Source organism: Aulostomus chinensis, chromosome 21, assembly GCF_037954235.1.
Source record: "Aulostomus chinensis isolate RoL2024-O1b breed Wild chromosome 21, RoL_Achi_v1.0, whole genome shotgun sequence".
NCBI lineage: Eukaryota > Metazoa > Chordata > Actinopteri > Syngnathiformes > Aulostomidae > Aulostomus > Aulostomus chinensis.
This window is the reverse complement of record NC_141340.1, coordinates 1,862,810-1,884,555: the sequence shown is the minus strand read 5'-3', so window position 1 is coordinate 1,884,555 and position 21,746 is coordinate 1,862,810. Positions and strand designations below refer to the sequence as shown.

Here is a 21,746-nt window from a genome sequence, read left to right as displayed (position 1 = left end):
TCCCGTCGAGTTTTTGTCTGCAACTTTTCAACTTCTCCTCGCGCTCCGAGCTAAACGTACGTGACCGGCTGCTTCCTCGCTCTGGAGTCACAAAGATGGAATCAAGAGTGAGACCAAGACTCCTATTAGTCAGTACTTGAAAGACAAAGTACTCATTTGGGGTGAAGTACTGCTTTTTGAAGAGTGTGAAGTGCTGTTCAGCACACTGAATATTCAGCTACTCTCCACGCTGGCTGGTAGTTTTTGTTTTATCGTCTCGTGCGCAAATCAAACTGAGGTGAAGCTAAAGACGCGTCAGAACTTCCCAGCTGTGTACAAATGACCAGGTACCAGATTTCAGCAGGGGAAAGTATTTTTACTCAAACACTGTACAAGGTTGAGGTATCTGCACTTAGCATGACAGTAGAGTTTGTACTTTGGTCTACATTTACCTGAACCTACAGTCTTAATCAGGACCCAGCGTCAAGTTAGTCAGGGACAGAATGGTTTCTGTGGACATTTTCTCTCTGACGAATCCTTGAGGACAAACTTGTCATGTGACACAAACGTTCCTCCGTGATGAGGGAGTCACACGTTCTCCCATGACCTCTCGTGTACACACCCAACATTAACTGCATAAGAACATAAAACTGAAAACATGACAATGTAATCAAAAGTCCATCCCTCCCGCCATGTTCTCCCTCTTCTCCTGTTGAGGGTGGTGGGGGTGGAGCCTATCCCAGCAGCCTTCCCCCTGGACAGGTCCCCAGTCCATGGCAGGGCCAACACATAGAGACAGACAACCATTGGCTCTCCCAGCCACGCCTACGGTCAATTTAGAGTCTGGATTAACCTGGTCCCTCTTGATGTCTTTGGACTGTGGAGGAAGCTGGAGTACCAGAGAGAACCCAGCAGGAACAGGGAGAACATGGAGACTCACACAGAAAGACCCCATGCTGCAGCCGGGGCTCCACCCACAGCCTCCTTGCTGGGGGGCCACAGTGAGGACCACTGCTCCACTGGGTCGCCCTGCAGCCAAAAGTAATTGTCATTCATTTGTTTTTTCTAGTGTTCTTTTTTGGAAAGATCACAAATAAACTGGCAAAAATGGTTCAAATTCATGAATGAGAAGGACAACGGAAAAGTAGAGCTAAAGTTGAACTGGTCAGTGAGTTACAGCGTAAAAACCCAGGATTACAAGCACATAAAGAAGACAAATACATCAATGATTGTCAAGAATGATCAATTCCCCATCTGATACTGCAACCCCCTAATCAATACAATCACCCAAATAAATTTTAACGTGATAAAAGTTGCTATGGTAAATGTGTAAAGGATGACATGGAGGAGGTCTTGCTAGTTGCAGCATTCTTACCAATTAGCATAAAGCTTAAAAGTACTGCAGTATTTTTTTTCAAAGGAGCACGCAATCTGTTTAGGAAAGTCTCTAAATGTCCATCGTCCACCAAGTCAGAGACCCTTCTCCAGCAGAGCTGAAACCCATGCTAGTTAGCTTAGCACAATGGCTGGTAGTGGGTGGGAAGTGTTAGCATCAGCTAGCTCAGGTCCAGGCTAGTTAGCTAAGCCCAACGGCTGGTAGTGGGTGGGAAGTGTTAGCATCAGCTAGCTCAGGTCCAGGATGCTGGTGTGTCCAGCAGGAATCCTCCTCCTCCTCCTCCTCCTCATCATCAGTAGCAGCAGTCGCTCTTCTAGTCCTCAACAAACGTTTGGTTCTGTTGACCCAAGTTCCAATGGAGCTTTGGAGGTGCTGCGTCAAATCACTGCGCCCAGTCAGGAAAGTAGTTCCGGCTACGTGTCTGATTCTACCACTACAACGTCTCCTCATGTTAAACTGGTATTCATCACCAAGGTTACACACAACCCTCCTGATATTAATGCAGGCAGGGACAGAGCTACGCTAACACTTCCCACCCGCTACCAGCCATTGTACTAAGCTAACTAGCCTGGGTCCCAGCAATAAAGCAATCGCAGATATTGGTCTCTTTTAGATGAGCAGTGATCGTCCTGAGGAAGCCTTCCTGTCACTGCACCTGCAACTGTCCATGAGTTGTTAGAAAGTCAGAGTTTGTCTCTTAGTAAAAGTCTGCAGGTCACAGGTTCGATCCCCGCAGCTGCCAATGACACATCCAGAAAGGCGTCCACGTGAATGAGCATCAGACATCGACAGGTGACGACATCGAACCTTCTCTGCATCAACGTCAGAGCACAGTGGTCTCAGTCTGCAGGATGGACTGAGCTCGGGAGTTCCTGGGGAAGTGGGCGGAGTTTTCTGTGCCGTTACGGCTGACTGACGCAGCGTGGAGTCTGTAGTCCCGCCCAACATAACGCTTGAGGGATAAACTCCTCCACGTCCTCCTTAACTCACCCTGGACCTGGAGAAGACCGGAATTATATGATCAGGTGATGCTGAGAAGTGTGTGTGTGTGTGTGTGTGTGTGTGTGAGCGTCCTCACCTCGCTGTTGAGGAAACAGTACAGGACAGCCACAATTAGACCCTAAGACAACACACACACAAACAATTAACTATTATTGATCAAAATGCGACTCCAGATAAGACAAATGAGACATGGCATCTTAGACCAGATTAAGTTTGCAGTAAAACATCCATATAAAAATAAAGGTATACTCAAACTTGTGGTGTGTACTGCACGTATACACAGGGTAAAAGTACTGTCAAAGCTACCTGGAAGGATCCCAGGCCGAGCTCAAAGAAGATCTTGATGTATTCCATGTTTTTATCGGTAGGCTCCATCAGGTAGACGAAGACCACGTAGTTGATCCCAAACAAGGGGATCAGCAGGAGAGTGGACTTGGCCAGACGCCTGCGCGCGCGCACACACACACACACACACACACACACACACAGGCTATACACGTGGCAGGACTGCAAATCAATCTAATCCAGCTACTCAATTTAAGAACGGACGTCCTCCAACCTGGCGGGCGAGTACCTGTACTGGGATTTCTCGTTACCGCCCACGTCAGTGCAGCGTAGCTTCTGTACCAGGATGCGGATGATGCTGATGAACAGAATGAAGTTGATCTGGTGGAGAAACGCAGGAGGAGGAGGAGGAGGTGGAGGAAATACACCTGGTTAGATGGATTCTCCTTCAGAGACGCAGGAGATTTCATTTTGTGCCGTAAAAACGTACGATGATGGAGGCCATGATGGGCCAGTTGACCAGCCTGTTGGGGACGGGGTTCTCGTTCCTCTCCCAGCACCTGGAGGCAGCAGCAGCCATGTTAGCGCCGCCCTAATCCCGCACTGCTTTTCATTGTGGAGTTTCTGGAAACTTGCTGCTGCTGCTGGTTTCATCGATTGGATTGCAGATTTTGTGGATGACAATGTGGCTTTAAAGGTGGTCATTTCTTACCTTTGGTCACATGATCACCAGCGCTGGACTGTCTGTCTAATTCGTTATGGCAGTAGAACACAGATCCAGGTACCATCTGGTTACATGTAGAACAGCTGATGAAATGTGCGTGTGCGTGCGTGTGTGTGTGACAGCTTGACTTTCATATGATTGATTTTATGAGTGGAGATGAAATCGCTCCTGAGTCATGAACTCAGAGCCGCCGCCGCCGATGCCTCAAGCTGCTGCGGTCGTCTTCCTTCTCATATTCGACGCCCAGTGGCCTTTTATGACAAATTTGAAGAAATTTCGCTGAAGGCGTTTCTGAGGAATGCCGTCTCTGTCTCTGCCGTCTGACTGGTCGTGGTTCTTCACCTGCTCTAGTCGTCACAAGCAGTTCTAGAACTGACCTGACAGCCTGAGAATCTACAACCTTCGATCTGCAGCGTTCGCAGGAACAGAGGTACAAAATAAACTACTGTCACTGACACAGCTGTAGTTCTTTCGTTGAGACCATTTCAGCCATTACACCTTGAGGGACTGATGACTGATGTCTTCACCTGAGACATGCAGAGCTAAATACTGCAGAGTGGAGATCCTGTGCAGCTTTTACACTCTGACATCATCCTGAAGACATCCAGGCTCTGGTGTTTTATGACTCTGTAATTCTGGCTACTATTCTGGCATTGAAATGGCTGCAGGGGGATGGACAGACTCACCACGTGTCCTCCAGGTTTATCCTGCAGATGATCCACGCCACCATGAAGACCAACGGGATTCCTGAGAGGAGAGAACCGGGGGGGGGAGTGTTTAGATTCCCCGTCTGTTAGAAACAGAACATCTTCATGAAGTGCCACGAAGGAAATCTACGCCACACACACACACACACACACACACACACACACACACACACACACACACACGTGTACATTAACCAGCTGGGATGTATTTGGGAGGAAGTGTTGGCAAAGGTGTGATGGATGGTGGAAGGAGGTGAGACGGAGCGGAACAGAGCGAACACGAAGGCCAGCAGACTGTTTATGAAGGGGCTTTCATTAAAGCACTTCACCAGAGTGACGCACCGTCTGCTGCTGTCTCTGCACCAGAGAGTGAACGTGTGAGAGTGAACATGAATGAGTGTACATGTGAGAGTGAACATGTGAGTGTACATGTGAGTGAACGTGTGAGAGTGTACTTGTGAGTGACTGTTTGAGAGTGAACATGAGAGTGAACGTGTGAGCGTACTTGTGACTGTTTGAGAGTGAACGTGAGAGTGAACGTGTGAGAGTGTACTTGTGAGTGACTGTTTGAGAGTGAACGTAAGAGTGAACGTGTGAGTGAACGTGTGAGAGTGAACTTGTGAGAGTGTACATGTGAGTGAACATGTAAGAGCGATTTTGAGTGAGCATGATAGTGAGCCTGTGAGAGTGAACATGTGAGAGTGAACGTGTGAGAGTGTACATGTGAGTGAACGTGTAAGAGTGAATGTGAGTGAGCATGATAGTGAGCGTGTGAGAGTGAACGTGAGTGAGCATGATAGTGAGCGTGTGAGTGAACGTGTGAGAGTGAACGTGTGAATGTTCATGTGAGAGTGAACGTGTGAGAGTGAACGTGAGTGAGCATGATAGTGAGCGTGTGAGAGTGAATGTGTGAGAGTGAACGTGTGAATGTACATGTGAGAGTGAACGTGTGAGAGTGAACGTGAGTGAGTATGATAGTGAACGTGTGAGAGTGAATGTGTGAGTGTACATGTGAGAGTGAACGTGAGTGTACATGTGAGAGTGAACGTGTGAGTGTACATGTGAGAGAACGTGAGTGTACATGTGAGAGTGAATGTGTGAGAGTGAACGTGTGAGTGTTCATGTGAGAGTGAACGTGTGAGAGTGAACGTGAGTGAGCATGATAGTGAACGTGTGAGAGTGAACGTGTGAGTGTACATGTGAGAGTGAACGTGAGTGTACATGTGAGAGTGAACGTGTGAGTGTACATGAGAGAACTTGAGTGTACATGTGAGAGTGAATGTGTGAGAGTGAACGTGTGAGTGTACATGTGAGAGTGAATGTGTGAGAGTGAACGTGTGAGTGTTCATGTGAGAGTGAATGTGTGAGAGTGAACGTGTGAGTGTACTGTACATGTGAAAGTGAACGTGAGAGTGAGCATGTGTGCAGGCAGCAGCCCACACATGGGTGCAGTCATTGATAAGCTCTGTTTCTGGTCAAACATTAACACCAACAGCCCCCACTGGTCCAGCTGCTCTGGGTCTGCCTGGGCGTCTGAGTGCTGCTGGGAGGCTCCCAGTGCTCACTGACAGGAGGCTTCAGCTCACTGCCAGGCTGTTCCACCCTGCATCGCTTCTTCGTGGCTCCAGAACGCAGAAGGGACCAGCCTTGTACAGTTAGCTTGAAGCTAAGCGACGGCCAACAACGGCTCAACTCTCAAGTGAAACCTCTGGAACAGCGGCTGATTTGGGCTCCTTTCTCGGGATCCGTCTGATAGCAGATGTTAACGTCAGCCCCATTTTGTTTGTCTCTTCTTTCTTTTAAAAAAAAAAAAATCTTTTGGAAAGAAATACAAATGTTACTTTGTCAAGCTGTTGACGCGTGCAGTATTTACACAAAGCAAATGTCATGTAAACTTGTTTTCATTCAGATATCAACACTGGTAAATATCTGCTCAGTCGGCTCTAAAACAGCAGAACTGAGATCAGCATTTTCTGCCTCCTCACGTCTGGTCTATCGAGCCGTGTCATCAATACTCTCACAGCACTTTGATCTGAGAGGAACCCAACCAGCCTCCATTGGCTTCAAGCTGAATTTACGTAGCCGGCTCCTTCTGCATTCAGGATCACAAACTAGTGTGGGAGACGTTGACGACACGTGGGGTGAGGTGTCCTGCCAGGATAATCTGTTCTGACACTTCCCAAAACTAACGACCTCCGCAGCCTCGTCTGTATAATCCTCAACTGTCACTTCATTCATCGATCAGTCAGGAGATTACAGGCCTAATCCAACCTGGGGGGAAGTTGTGCTGCTGAGGTGTGTCCTACCCCAGCCGATGAGCATGTAGAGGGAGAGGCGGGTGGAGTAGATGTGGATGACGACCAGCAGCATGTGCAGGTAGAGACCCTCCACCAGCAGCCAGAAGAAGTTGGCCATGATGAAGTAGTGGAGGAGCACCAGGCTGGTCTTACAGCCCACCTACACGGCAGCAGCAACAGAGAGGTTTAACCACGGCGCTGGAGAGGTGGAGCTGTCCTCCACCATCAGCAGACATGTTTGCTGTGAAGGTCCCCGTAAGGTCAGTAAATAAACCAGTGTTTGTGAAATCACCAGAGACGGCTGCGTGCTGCAGTCCGTGTTCTCGTCCTCAGAGAAGAGCAGGGCGTCCTTAGTCAGCACGGCGGCGGCGCGCAGCATGAACGACACAAACAAGTTGAGATGGATGTAGTTCCTGGTACAGCGCAGCCTCCTACACACACACACACACACACACACACACACACACAGGCAAGGCAATTTTATTTGTAGAGCCTGTTTCCACCACCAGTTTGTCTCCAGGCTTCATGGCATCATAACAACATCCTCTGCCCTCAGAGCCTCACATCGACTGAGGAGAAACTCCATAGAAAACCTTTAACAGGGAAAAATCTGAGAAACCTCAGGGTGAGGAGGGGAGGAGGATCCCTCACCAGGAGGGACAGACGTGCAGGAGATGTTGGTACAGAGAAGAAAACAGTTTACAATGCAAAAGGGCTGAGAGGTGTGTTTATAGATGGTGTCACACTAAGAATCCAATGACGGATGTGGTTTCTAAACATGCTGATAGCAGGCGAGTGAACAGCTGGCGCCGATCCAGGCCGAGCTGATCGCACGCCTCTGCAGTGGCTGCACGTAGCTGAAGGGATTCTGTCGCTGCCTCACAGAGAGGAGATTCACTCTCAACCGCTCTCACACAATGAAAGAGCCAGCCACGTATAGCTAGCTGGAAGCTAACGAGACTGGTCAGGGTCCAGGTCAGGGTCCAGGTCAGGGTCCAGGTCAGGGTCCAGGTCAGGGTCCAGGTCAGGGTCCAGGTCAGGGTCCAGGTCAGGGTCCAGGTCAGGGTTTGGCTCAGGGTCTACCTCAGGGTCCAGGTCAGGGTCTGGTATGATCCAAGTCTCCTTAATCCAGTTCTGTTTTGGAGGAGTGAATCCAAACCGCTGCGACACCTTCCAGGCGTAGGCACACCATATTTTGTCCTTGTTGGTCCAGCAGAACCGCGTGTCCTCGTCTCTGGGTTGTCAGACTGGTGTTGTCCCAGTACTGGTCCCTTGATGGCAGCAGGAGGTGGTGGGGGTCTGAGGCCTGAGGGGTCACCTGCTCAGGTAAGGTGTCGATGGGCTCACTTTCTGATGAACGCGGTGCTTCTGGCTGATCTGATCTTTAAGGAAAAGTGTGCTTCTTTCAAGGCAGAAGCAAAGACAAACTCCAGTGGGGGTGCGGGGTCTTCGCCTCTCTCACAGGGCAGATACTCGCCGTGCTCTCCAGAGACAGTCAGACGACTCGCTCCCCCCTGCGGCGACTCCTGCCGTCGCTCCAGCCGGGGAGACAAGTGTCCATCGCTGCTCATTTCCACTCCGGTTCTGCAACTCTTCGGCGTTTCTGCCTCAAATTCAAGTCTCCTGCTATCAAGTGAGGGTCGTCGGTCGGTCCAGCAGTCGCAGGTCTGCCAGGGTTCAACGAGCCTGCGTGTGTGGTCAACTAGCGGCGCCGAGGGAACAGTGTGTCTTTGTGTCCTGGGACTTGTTTGACTGGTGCGAGTGTTTACCTGAACAAACAGATGATGACGGTGCTGGTGAGCAGCGTGATGAGCGACAGGCTGTGACCCAGAGTGGACAGAATCTTGACCACCTGGTAGAAGACCAGCTGGGGGGGGACAGAGACACCTTCAGTTCAACAGCTGGAGCTGGAAGAACCAAGACACCAGTTCCCCTCAGCCTGCTTTGGCCGGGGGGTCTGGTTCATCTCGACATCAGCACCAACACAGAGTATACATAAACATATGTGTGTGTGCGTGTTTCCTGGTGTTCATTGCTCTCTCATCGTCTATAAACAACATTCCTCATTACTGATACATCTGGCAATTACGTGAAAGACACAGTCAACATATACGTGTATACACACACACACACGTGCGCACACACACACAGAGTGTTGGACCAAAGCAAACTCGATTCGGTCTTCCTCAGAAGAGCGGAGTGCAGCTGTGGGATTATTTTCCCGTCATCCATCCTTCACTCCTCTTCTTCTCTCCTCTTTATTTTGTTAACATTGCCTTGTTTCTTTCTCAACTTCCTGGGTTCCTTTTTTGTCCTTATTTTTCTTGGCTGCTTCATCTAATTTGTCTTTTCTTCTCAGACCTTCAATTTAAACTTTTTGGAGTTTTAATTTGTTCTTCTTGACACGTTTATTATTTTGGTCAATTTTAGAGCTACGACTCCGTCTGATCCCATTCTTATGACTGCACTTTTAGACTTTTAATGATGGAGACACACCGCTATGTGCACAACTGTGTCACCTCGCTGCTCCGCTCATTACATAGCACAACTAGCACCACTGAGTCGTGGTCGTATCCCTCCGTCTCCTCTCCAGTCGCAGTGGAGACGGAGGTGTGACTGTGTCCTGGTCGCCCTGCAGCACCAGCACAAGCAGTTCTATGGAGACTGACACTTTGAGGACCAAGTTGTCCTGCAAATGACAAAAACAGACAAATAGACGCCAAACGTGGTCAGCGGAGCTGCCCTGAGCGATGATGAGCCCAGGCGGACCCAGAGAGCTTCAGCCCCCACAGCCTCCCTCCAGGCCAAGTGGAGGTTTGTGCCAAATCTGAAGAAACCCCCTCGGGGCGTTCCTGAGATCTCAGCGCCAGCAGGACGGCGAGAAACCCAAATGCTCAGCGCCGCCGACATGGAGGCATAAAACATCCAAATGAGGTTCTCATGCGGATAAACTAAACACAACGTTGTGTTTATGTGGGACTCCGATGTGAACATGATTATAAAATAGGGTTTCATGGCCTTTATATCAAACACAGGACCTTTACCGCTGACAGATCTGTCCCTTGTGAGTAAAACACACACACACACACACACACACACACACACACACACACACACACACACACACACACACACACACAGAGCTGGCATCAGTGTTTCATTCCTCAGTTTGAGTCTCAGGCCGTCAGCTGATGACCTGCTGCCTCCGCTTGCTACCTTCTATGTCCAAACACATAAACTCGGGTTCGCCTGTCCTCGCCGCGTCCCGCTCTGACGCCACAGAGGTACAGGGATGCTGGATTTGGCTCCTGGAGTCAGAACAGATGCAGGTATCAGACACACGAAGCTGTTGGCGGTGTCAGAGCTCCGCCCGCCTGCGTTTACTGAACCAGAGCTGAAATAAGACACGTCAGGAGGTAAGAGTCTGAAATGAGGAGACGTTGCAGTTTTACAAACCGACACACAGCTGGAACTGGTTTCTGGTCCAGACTCACGCGGTGAGCGGGGCTGCTGATGACTGGCTGTCCTGACCCTGGCACTGCTAATGAAGCTGGTTGACGTAGCTGAGGCTACATCTCGCCTGCATGAGGATGAAGGTCTGCAGCTCCGCGCCCTGATGGACAGCTGAGACTCCCCACTGCTCTGATCCAACGCTGCACCGCCGAGCGCTGGATCTGCTCTGGCGTAGGGACATGGTGAGGATGATTAGCTGTGTGTGCGCGCGCGCTTGCTTGTGTGTGAGAGCAGTGATGTCGTGCCTTGCTGAATGTTCTCCAGATGGAAAACCTCGGTATCGCCAACAGGAAGCAGCTGAAGCTTCTCTGAGACTGGGAATCCCACACCTGAGGGTTCTGGAGAGGATCATCACAACCAGCCAGCCGTGTGTGTGTGTGTGTGTGTGTGTGTGTGAGAGTAGCAGCACACATGTATCCCATCACATGAATCATTTATGATAGTTAAGTGTTGAGTTTTTTTGTGCTGGACTGTGTTGGATGGTCTGATAAAACAACATTTGCAGTCGTGACCTTTGACCTTCACTACGTCTACAAACCTCCTTTCTGACATGAACAACATTAGCAGACTGACTGATGAGGGCGTGACTGCGGTTTCACCTGGACTGTTTCTCTCTCAGCTGTTTTCAGTTGTCCATCTGTCCGTCTTCTCCTAAACACAAGATCTCAGCGACACTTGGAGGGGAGGTTTTTTTCTCTCTCTCTAAATCTGGTACAAATGTCCACTGGGACTGCAGGATAAACTGAGGGGATTTCGGAGGTCAAAGTTCATAAAATACAAAAGCTTTCTAGTTCACTTTTACAAGGCAGAAGGAAAACCTTCCCGTCTCTGTGACGCCAGCTACCTCGTCGAGTCGAAGGCACAAGTTGCAAACTTACTGTTTGTTTCTGGAAGTCAGGAGTCACGGGAGTGAAGAAACACTTGGTGCTCTACACTCCAGCTCCTCTATCATCGTACTCTTGGAGCGCAAGCGCACTCTCCTCTACAAAGACAGATCACTGCAACCTTATCCACTTTCTGCAGTTTCAGCTTTCTGTCATGCAGACGAATGATGTTAGTGCTTTGCTTTATCACGGAGAAAGGTCACGTCTGAAAACACTTAACAATTAATACCAATGAAACGCAGAAATAGTTGTGTGTTCGATTCTACTAACACAACAGACTCGGTGCCAAAGATCCACGCTGGGTAAACACACGTGAGTGTGAGAAAGACAGAAACACTGTAAACAAAGAGAAACAGAGAAGTGACGTTGAAGAGGCGTTGAAAAGAAGAAGACAAATATACACGAGCAGTGGAGGTTTAAAGGCTCGCTGACACGTTCAGGTCCCACTCGAGGACGTTCAACACATGAAGAGAGCATTTAAGGGTTCATTTAAAGGGGCAGTGTGTAGGATTCAGAGGGCTCTCACGGTGATCACCTGAACCTGGCATCCTGTTTTTGTTTATTTAGAATAAGAAGCAGCTTTTCTTCCACATGGTTACAAATTTTAGCTTAGCTAGCTTTTAGCTCAACATTTCCTTTTAAACTCCATTAAGGTGGTCGTGTGATCAATCGGTGGCATTTGTTTGTCTGCAGGGCAACATCAAAACTAGGAAGCAGGGCCGAAGAAGCCACTGTTCCATTTTGGGGCAGGTCTGTCTGATTGAGCAAAAAAAAAATCATTTATTTCATATTTGGTTTGGTTAAAGTCTTTCGTCTCCAACTGCCTTGATGACATCATTAATTTGTCACACTTGTGTGGCCAAACATGAGTGATAACCTACTGTTACTACTCTTCAGCTGCTTTTTGCCTCTGGGACTGTTTTCATATAATTGTCGCTGGATACATTTGCAGAGCAACAACAGTCAGTCCAGTCAGTGCAGGCACCTGAACCAAACTCCATTCAAAAAACAAGCATTTTAATTTAGCTACACTTCAGACCTACTTGTCCTCGGTAAAATATTATATCTAAATGCTTTAACCCTTTAGGAATGAGTCCATAGTGAAGACAAACACAAAGTATCTGATGGTGGTTCATCACCAGCCTGAAACTGCAGTACTTTGAAAAAAGAACCTGAGAGAGTCAGACGCCTCCTCCTGTTGGTCTACAGTTTGATTCATTTCAACCCGACAGACGTTACAGGATTTCTTTGTTTCTAAAGTTTCAGACGGCTCTGAACTGACAGGACGAGGCTGAGCAGCGCCCCCCAGCAGTCCCAGAGGACCCAGAGTCCAGGACACAGAATAGTCTCTTAAGCCTGCTTGTTACTTGCCTGTTTAAAGATCTGAACAAACCAAAAGGGTCCAGGAATGCAGCTACAAACACCAGCAATAACTGCGCCGCTCCGAGAATAATCTCCATGGCATCACGCGGGACGCCTCCGGGCACAAACACACTCACACAGCAGACAGACAGAGACAAGTGGAGGACGTCCTCCTGTCCCACAAGCACCTGCAACACTCGGGTCAGAGTCGGACCCTCCAGTCTATCTGGTTAGAAAGAACATGAGAACAGATGACGGGAACCGAGAGCAAAACCCGCAGAAATGAACCTCTAAGTGGAGCGTAAGAGACTCAGCCCAGCCAACTGTTAAACGAGAATTAACCAGGAGGTGAGGTGGACCCACGCCACTTCAGCGACTGTTGGATTTCATCCTCCTTTCACAGACGAATTAGTTCAAGTTGGCCAGAGGTGAAGATATAAAAGCTTTCTTACAGAAAGCCATGTCTTCCCCAGCAGGAGGCGCTCTGCCTTCGTCCAGCTGTAGACTGATGACAGACTGAAGAACAAAGCGGCATCTTCGTGCTGAATTGTGAAATACGCGCGGACGCGGCGGTGGCGAGCCGGCTGAGCGTTGACTCCTTCCTAACTTGATTTTCCAATTTAGATCCTTTAAAGCTTTGATGGCTGGAGCCTCGAGAGCTTCCATCTTAAATCTAACATGTGTGTCACCGTGGACGCTCGCCACCGGAGACCAAAGCAGCTCACTGGTACGAGCGCAGTAACCTGGAGCTGAACTCTGCTGGGGGAGCTGGGCTGTAAGCCGGCGTCTCGCCGAAGGTCCACACCAGAGATACTGGAGGTTTAAAATAGACGGAACATATAAGCTGTGAGCGCTCAGCTGGCCTCCTCCACGTGTGCTGAAACCTCCTCTTCCTCATTCAGAGGAAGTTTGATCAGGAAGTCAAACTGATGCTTTTGTTGACCAGGATTCACGGACGCCACACCTGGACGGCGTCTCTGCACTTCACTCCTCAGCTGGGACCGTTTCACAAAAATGAGATCCCAACAACAGACCAATGAGGCGGATCTTTAGGATGACAAACCAGCCCAGACGCATCAATGTGCATAGAGGAAGAGCATATTTGTGGCTCTGTGGAGCCAGACTCTCTCTCTGCAGCGTACTGAAGCGAGGACCGAAGCACAGCTCTACCTCTGACGTCCTCTTTGGCGCCGCTGCTTCTAGCACCTGTAGGAATCTGCCCACGATCCCTCCAACCACGACAGAACAATCTGCTGCAACTTTTTACTGACAAACTGACAGTCATCACGGTCCGTTTTGTCGAGACTCCGTCTCACTCCCCCTGCAGAACTCATGCGGGTGTTTGAGGTCTCCTGGCAACTAAACTGCTGCAGGGGATTTTTCTGGCAGCAAAAATCGGGTGTTTCTGGCGCAACATCAGGACATCTGCAGTCGTGTTTCTGGTGCCCAAAACAAGTGTTTCCCTCGGCCTACCAGGACACGAGCAGCCGGTGTCAGTTGGCCGGTGTGTTGTCATGTCCACCGAGCTGAAACTATTTCAAAATGTTGCCTTTTCACTGAATTCTGCTCGTAGTTCTGAAGGGTTCTCACGGCACTGATTGCTGGCGTGGACGTGCAGCGTATTTCCGCTGTGGCGGCGGCGGCTCTCATGTAACCTCTGATTACTGAGGCATAATCTAGCAACATGTTACAAGAAAGGAGATAATCTTTTGACCGCTTCCCCCACAGGCACAGCGACCGCTCTCTTCCTGAGCCTGCAGAGCCGCGACCTCACACCAGAGAAGTCACTCGTCACCCTGAGTCTGTCTGGTCCTCACAAGTAGATAAACACATGCGAACACACTGGGGTTATGATGAGGAAGTGAAAGGAGGAGCTGAGTGATGAGATAGAGGTCAGATATCTCATGTCTTCACATATCACCTTCATCTCTGTCAGGGCTTCTCCCTCGCTCAGATCAGCACAAGCTGACAGGAAGCAGACCTTTATCTCGCCGTGTGGTCACGCTGAAACTTCAGATGAAGCTGTGAAACTAAATCAAGATCTGCTTTTATATGGAAGAGAAAAACACGACCAACGACCAACGACCTGGTTCAGGCTCACGGCCGCTGAGACCTGCTGATGCTGTGGTTTCATGTCTCTGCCTACCAAGGTCACTGGTACGTGCAGGTCTGCCCGCACTGTGGTTGCAGAAGATGTTAAAGTACTGAAGGAACATGAATATTCCACTAATAATCCTGGTTACATGCACTCTTACATTCACACACACACACACACACACACACACACACACTCACGTCATTGGGTTCATCTGTGATGATGGAGGAGCAGGCCAAGGTGACGACGGGGTAGACGTCTGACCAGCCGCGCTCGGTGCAGTTCCTGCTGACGTTACCTGACAACACACACACACACACACACACACACACACACACACACACACACACACACACACACACACACACATATAAAACACACACAGCTCAAACTAGAAACACCACAACCACTGTGACCTTTGACACCGCAGCGTTTGCGGGCCATCATGGAGACCGAGTCTAGTGGCTGCGAGATCCTGCAGACACGAGGCGACATCGTCAGGGAATCTGTGGCGCTGAGGGTTGATTGACAGGCTGATATCAGGCTCTGATTGGCTGACACTGGTCGGTACATGCTGATGTAAGCACGCGTCATATTTTGTTTCACGGTAAGAAAAACTTCAGCGTTTTATAGTGAAAATAAAGAACAGGTTTTACGGCAGATTTTATTGAAGTTGAACAATGAGACGTTAATCGGTGCGTTTCCTGATCTGGAGAGGAAAGGATTTGGTCCCGACACGTCGGAAAGACTTCAGCCGACTGGTAGAACTTCAGGAATCCAGACTTCCAATCTTTGAATCCAAGCAAAAACGGATGATTTAACGACGCCACATTTGCAGGTGACCTGCATGCAGCAGCCAGTTTTAAATGAGAGAACTTCACAAACGAGAGGCGGCGGCGTTATCAAGGACCCGATCATTTCTGACCGCCGCGAGATCGTCACATCAGAAACCTCTCATTTGAATGCATCCTGTCAACAAACCTCTGCCGATCTCCCTCCAACACGCCGCGTGCTTGTAAAAGTGGCGGACGCTCTGATGTGATGTGGCGATTGCGTGTCTCATTTGTCCACCTGCTGGGCTTTTTTTTTTACACTGAGACGCCGGAGAGGGAAATGAGAGTCGAGCAGATGTTTCCAGCTGCGCGAGAGCAGAGCGAGCAGGGCGGAGGGGTGAAGAAGCTCCGGCGGGTTTACAGAGCGGCGGGACACCTGAGCAGCCTCTCTGAGTTGGTTCAGTCGTCCCAACATCCCGGAGCAGACAAAAGCTGCCAAACGACATTTAACAGCTGTAGATTTCCATTCTTCTGGAATGATTGACAGCTTGAAAGGATTTCTGAAAATCCAGAAGAAGATCTTTCTGATTCGTAGTTTGAAGTTCTTTTCTTAAAACGCCAAGAATTTGAAATCATGGTTGTTTTTCTCAGGGCTGCATTCCGACCAAATGCTGCGCTGCAGCAGGATGCAGGTTCCAGGGGTGCTTTAGTGGCGACGTCAGGGCCAGAAAGGTTGAACCAATTTGGGGAAAAACAGCCTCTGATGTCACACTGCAGCAGCCAATCAGGGGAGCCGGTGGTCAGACCAACGCCAACAGAGCGACGGGACCGATCGGCGTCATGATCCTGATAAAATCTTTTAAGTTTGGAACGAGTTTTAGCTTGAAATGGTTCACTTTGTCCATTCGTGCAAATAGAACTGCAAGATGGCTCTGGTCCTGACAACGCCGGCGTGTCGATGCGCAGACGTTTGCTGCGCGTTTATTAGACATGAAAACAGCCGGAGGGAAAACTGGGCTGTTGCTAGGACAACAGGTTGTTTTTGGGCGACAGCAGAGATGAAAAAGCTACGAGTGTCTGAGAGGGAAAGTGGGAAAGGTCAGAACGGAGGGTCGCGGAGGAAAAGGAAGCAGGAGGAGGAGGATGAAAGACACGCCGGCGTCTCATGTGTAGCTGAGGAGATCAAAGGCAGACGGATGAGAGGTGGTCAACACGGCGAGGAAGGAAGCGGCGGACGAGGTCGAAGGTTCAGACACGACACTCGGCAGGTCAGTCGAGGACACGCCGGCTCATCGTTCACAGGATGACAGGAACCATTAGCCAGCTGGGCTTCTGATCAGGGCTGAGCTGCACCAACTGGTTTTACTGGGCCTGTTAGTTTGGGTCCCTCACCCGGTACCACAACCGCTTATTGGCTATGTCCCATTTAGCCTGGCTAACTGGGACGTAGCTAACTTCTCTGCTCTTAGCAGCAGCTGCTTAGCTTAGCACAGAAGAATTGATCTAAATAGGTTAACGATTAGTTAACGTGTTAGTTAACCAGGCCGGTGTGTTCAGTCCACACAGCCGATGACATCTAACTCCTCACACAGAGATGATGAATGAATGAGGAAGTGTGTGTGTGTGTGTGTGTGTGTGTGTGTGCGAGAGAGACAGAGACAGAGACAGAGAGATGAACCTGACCGTGCTTTCCAAACAAGCGCAGGAGGGGAGCCGGGCAGGGGAGGGTCAGCACCTCTCCGACAGCTGCGTTCGGCCAGCATGAGGCGTTGTCCCACTCACCACGACATCCTGAGAACACACACACACACACACACCAGCTACACATCAGAGCTACCGGCGTGTGACACGTTGATCCTCCAGCCGAAAGAACAGTCGGGCTGTTAATCAAGTTACATAAAAGGCTTGGGACTCGTTATCAGGATCCTTGACTCAGTCCTCGGGGCCTCAGGAGCTTCTGGAATGGCTTCAGCTTCATGAACTTGGTGAATCGTCGGTGCAACATCAGGAGCAGCTAAACATCTGGAAACCCAGCCAGACTGGTGTCAGGATTGTAAAACGATTCTAAAACTGCATTTGACGTGAAATGCGTTCCTTTGTCTTTGGCGAGTCTTGAAAAAAGCACACTGGTAAAGTCGACATTCTAAACTTGTCTCTTATTTTGAAGCCTTCATTTACTCAACTCATTTTATTACATATATGCCATATTTAGGACATTCTACTTGTTCAGCACACATTTACTTTTGAAGGCATTCTTTTGTAGTCCTGATGCACTGAAAACCACTTTTTGACAATTTTCCCCTAAAAAAATTCGACTTCCTTCTCAGATCGACTGCACCAACGGCCGATGTGTCCGGGTTTCTTATCTCCTTTGATTGAGAGAAGCTTCTTCTTTTCACGGTGCGTCCGTCCCTCCTCAGCAGACGTTCGGCTCACCTCAGGGCGAAATTCATCCAAAATGATTTGATCGAAAAGGTGGAAAAGAGTCAGAAATGTGGCCTCCATAGAAATTTAAAAAAAAAAAGTTTCAGCAGTTAAGAGATCTGGTCTGCTAGGGTTTACACACACACACACACACACACACACTCTATGGAGAATGTGTGTAATCAAGTCTGCCAACATGTTACTCAATCTGGTCCTTGCAAACATACACGAACCCCACCGTCAAACATGTCTGCAAACACGCGTGAGAAAGAATCCACCGGCCACGAACTGAACAGATAACACGCTAATTTATCGTTGCTATGGTGAAACACTTGAGATTCAAGTGTGTGTGTGTGTGTGTGTGTGTGTACTTCCAATGTTTTTCACAATGTTTGTTCTGACAGGTAAATAAATGACTGAAAGAGATGGTTGCAACACACTGATGCACACACACACACACACACAAGCTGTATAGCTGTCTTTAGCTGAATCAAACCAGCTGAACTACGTAATCAAAATCCTGTCCCGGTTGCGAGGGGGTGAACCGTCCAACATGATGGGAGGAGGTCAGGACTGAGCCCAGTGTCCCCACTAGCAGGGTTAAAACACACACATACACACTTGTTTATGTGTTTATGGGTTAACAAGCTGAGACAGGAAGTCATGGAGGAGCTCACCGGTCTGTTTGTTCTGGTTAAAAGGAGGGGGTGCATTTGGGGACATTCTGGTTGGGTTCTTGATGTTTAAACACCCAAAAGACAGCAGCGCAGGGAGAAGTCCAAAACCACTGAAGTAGTTCTTGAACATCTGGTTCCTGGTCTCCAAATCAGTGACCTGAACTCAGGTGTGTGGTTCTAGCAGCCGCATATATCAGCAGGTTCAGTTCTACATCAGACCCACCAGTAAACACCAGACTGGTGGATGTTGGAGGTTCAGTTCTACATCAGATCCACCAGTAAACACCAGACCGGTGGATGTTGGAGGTTCAGTTCTACATCAGATCCACCAGTAAACACCAGACCGGTGGATGTTGGAGGTTCAGTTCTACATCAGATCCACCAGTAAACACCAGACCGGTGGATGTTGGAGGTTCAGTTCTACATCAGATCCACCAGTAAACACCAGACTGGTGGATGGTGGTGGTTCAGTTCTACATCAGATCCACCAGTAGACACCAGACCGGTGGATGTTGGAGGTTCAGTTCTACATCAGATCCACCAGTAAACACCAGACCGGTGGATGTTGGAGGTTCAGTTCTACATCAGATCCACCAGTAAACACCAGACTGGTGGATGGTGGAGGTTCAGTTCTACATCAGATCCACCAGTAAACACCAGACCGGTGGATGTTGGAGGTTCAGTTCTACATCAGATCCACCAGTAAACACCAGACTGGTGGATGTTGGAGGTTCAGTTCTACATCAGATCCACCAGTAACACCAGACTGGTGGATGGTGGAGGTTCAGTTCTACATCAGATCCACCAGTAAACACCAGACTGGTGGATGTTGGAGGTTCAGTTCTACATCAGATCCACCAGTAAACACCAGACTGGTGGATGGTGGAGGTTCAGTTCTACATCAGATCCACCAGTAAACACCAGACCGGTGGATGTTGGAGGTTCAGTTCTACATCAGATCCACCAGTAAACACCAGACCGGTGGATGGTGGAGGTTCAGTTCTACATCAGATCCACCAGTAACACCAGACTGGTGGATGGTGGAGGTTCAGTTCTACATCAGATCTACCAGTAAACACCAGACTGGTGGATGTTGGAGGTTCAGTTCTACATCAGATCCACCAGTAAACACCAGACTGGTGGATGGTGGAGGTTCAGTTCTACATCAGATCCACCAGTAAACACCAGACTGGTGGATGTTGGAGGTTCAGTTCTACATCAGATCCACCAGTAAACACCAGACTGGTGGATGGTGGTGGTTCAGTTCTACATCAGATCTACCAGTAAACACCAGACTGGTGGATGTTGGAGGTTCAGTTCTACATCAGATCCACCAGTAAACACCAGACCGGTGGATGTTGGAGGTTCAGTTCTACATCAGATCCACCAGTAAACACCAGACCGGTGGATGTTGGAGGTTCAGTTCTACATCAGATCCACCAGTAAACACCAGACTGGTGGATGGTGGAGGTTCAGTTCTACATCAGATCCACCAGTAAAAACCAGACCGGTGGATGTTGGAGTGGTGGAGTCTTAAAAACCTGGGTTGCTCACAAGAGTCTGATGGAGCCTACAGAGGTCATGGAGGTCATTAAAGGTCATCAGGGGAAACAAGAAGCCTGAAGCTTAGTGGTGGTGACCTTGAGGTCATGTGACCCTGGTGTAGTTCCTTCATAGGCTAACGTTAGCTTAGCACTGCTAACCGTAGCATCCAGGCTTCCAGCATCATCTGAGGGTTCATCAGTGAAGATAATCTTGATGAACTAAACCTGGACGATCATCAACTTTTATAATTAGAGGTCCAAACTCACCTGCTGCGGCGGCGGAGGCGGTGGCGGCATGCCGCTGCAGTTGTGTCTGACACTCTTTGCTGGCCCGCTGCATCTCCCAGGGGAACTGGCAGTGAGGAAACCTTCCATTTGCCTGCCGTGACAGGAGGAAATAAATATTATGAATATTATCTGCAGCCGGCGTGAACAAACCTGGCACGCCAGTCAAAAGTTCACTCCGCGGACGCTTGTTTGATGAACGTGCCTGAGGACTTAAGGCCACGGCGTCTCATCTGCTCGCTGCTCTTCATTGTGTGAGAAGTTTCACCACAGATGTTTCTTGACATTGGAGGACGGCGCCTCAGCTCATACACTCTGCTGGCTACGCTAACACTTCCCATCCACTACCATTTATTGTGCTATGCTAACTAGCATGGGTCCCAGCTGGTCAGACGGGGCACGTCCCTCCAGTTTAGAGCCAGAGTCGTGTCAGTGTGGTCCTGCTAGCGTCCACACACGGGGGGGGGGGGGGGGGTGCTCATGGAGACATGTTGGACAACACCCAGACCAAGAATCTGTCTTTGGCCGTATAAACGACGTCTCTGCTTGACGCCGCCGGCTCGTTCTGTCAAAACAGATTAAAACAAAAAGGCTTTCTGGCAACACACAGACGCGCGTTCATGAAGACGAGTTCTTGTCTCAGGAACAGAAACACGTCTCCTGCTCATTGTGAGATCTGCTCGTTTCATCGCGATGACCTGCAGCGCTCCACGTCTTCTCACTCAGTCAAGACATCTGACCAGTAGAGGCAGTGGGGTGTCTCATGGCTTCCATCCTCCGTCCAACACTCCCGAGCGTTCCTCACCCCAGCAGTTGACCCTGACATTCAGCTGGTCGCTCCTCCAGTCAACGGCTAAACTGACCGCTGTTCCTCACTTCTGTCAGTTCATTTGATTCGTTAATCCTGTAATCACTCATTAATCGCCTTTAGTTTAAGTGTTTTTTTAAATTTTGGTGTTAAAACAGTGATAAATAATTCTAATAAACACGAACTTGTTAATACTGAACTCGGTTTTCAAGAACTTAATTTTTTTTCTTTTCTTTTTAATTTGTTGCTAGTTTTTGTTTGTGAGGCAACAGGATTCCTCCCTGAACCTCGTGACCCCCCCCCCCCCCCCCCCCCACACACACACACACTTTTCTCTCTAAGGCCGCTCCAGGGCTCCACAAAAGTACAATACAACCATAGTTTCAAGTTGTATTTCGTGGCCATGAATTGATTAATTTGAGGGAACCAGATAGTGGAGCTGAAGTCTGATCAAATCAGGGTCCGGTTCACTTTCACATTACGAGTCCAGTTTGTGGTTCACTTTCTTCGAAGTGAAAACAAGATTCATTAACACAGAATTTCAATAAAAGAAAAGGTTTGAATTTTAAATGTAAAAATCTGTTGTTAAAAAACAAAAACAAGAGATCCAGACAACAGAACCAGATCCGGCGGCTGAGCTCGTGAGAGGCGGGACGGGACTGACCGGGCGGAGGAGGCTGCAGCCGAGCAGCAGCAGCAGGGCGAGCCGCCGTGGAGCGGACATGGTCGCATCTCATCCACCTGGGCAACCTCTTCACCTGGCGCTCCTCATCCTCCCAGCGGGCGTCAGGTGCTCCCAGCTCGACAGGCGAGTGGGAACGGTCTGCTTCTACGTCACAGGTTCATCCGCAGGTTCAGAGTTTGGTGTTTCGGGTCTCTTCAGCAGAGAAAGTCTGAGAAGTGGACCCCCCAGTCGGTGCTGCGTCCGGAGCGCCGAGCCACAGTGAGGCGGTACCCGGTCAGCCCCGCGGTTCACTTCGACTGAGGCGCG

General features: G+C 49.3%; 1 protein-coding gene across 1 annotated transcript; it reads right to left on the bottom strand.

Moving 5' to 3' along the window:
- Nucleotides 1-176: 176 nt before the first annotated feature.
- LOC147241324 (vasoactive intestinal polypeptide receptor 2-like) lies at nt 177-21,746 on the bottom strand. The gene is made up of 13 exons (XM_086192079.1): nt 21,420-21,746; nt 19,930-20,041; nt 16,701-16,808; nt 14,445-14,542; nt 8,160-8,257; nt 6,683-6,821; nt 6,400-6,550; nt 4,073-4,133; nt 3,153-3,222; nt 2,952-3,043; nt 2,684-2,822; nt 2,454-2,495; nt 177-2,372 (listed from the first exon to the last, which is right to left on the bottom strand). Exons 1-13 carry the CDS (start codon nt 21,477-21,479, stop codon nt 2,199-2,201), a joined length of 1,344 nt encoding a protein of 447 aa, XP_086048205.1. The 5' UTR covers nt 21,480-21,746; the 3' UTR covers nt 177-2,198.

What these genes read in the sequence shown, in the direction of transcription:
- LOC147241324 (XM_086192079.1), bottom strand. Translation starts at nt 21,479, where the DNA reads ATGTCCGCTCCACGGCGGCTCGCCCTGCTGCTGCTGCTCGGCTGCAGC. An exon ending in CGCCTCCGCCGCCGCAGCAG is followed by an intron (nt 16,809 to 19,929) that starts GTGAGTTTGGAC and finishes GTGTGTTCTCAG; the next exon opens with GATGTCGTGGTGAGTGGGAC. An exon ending in GCAGCACGCAGCCGTCTCTG is followed by an intron (nt 6,551 to 6,682) that starts GTGATTTCACAA and finishes GCTGCCGTGTAG; the next exon opens with GTGGGCTGTAAGACCAGCCT.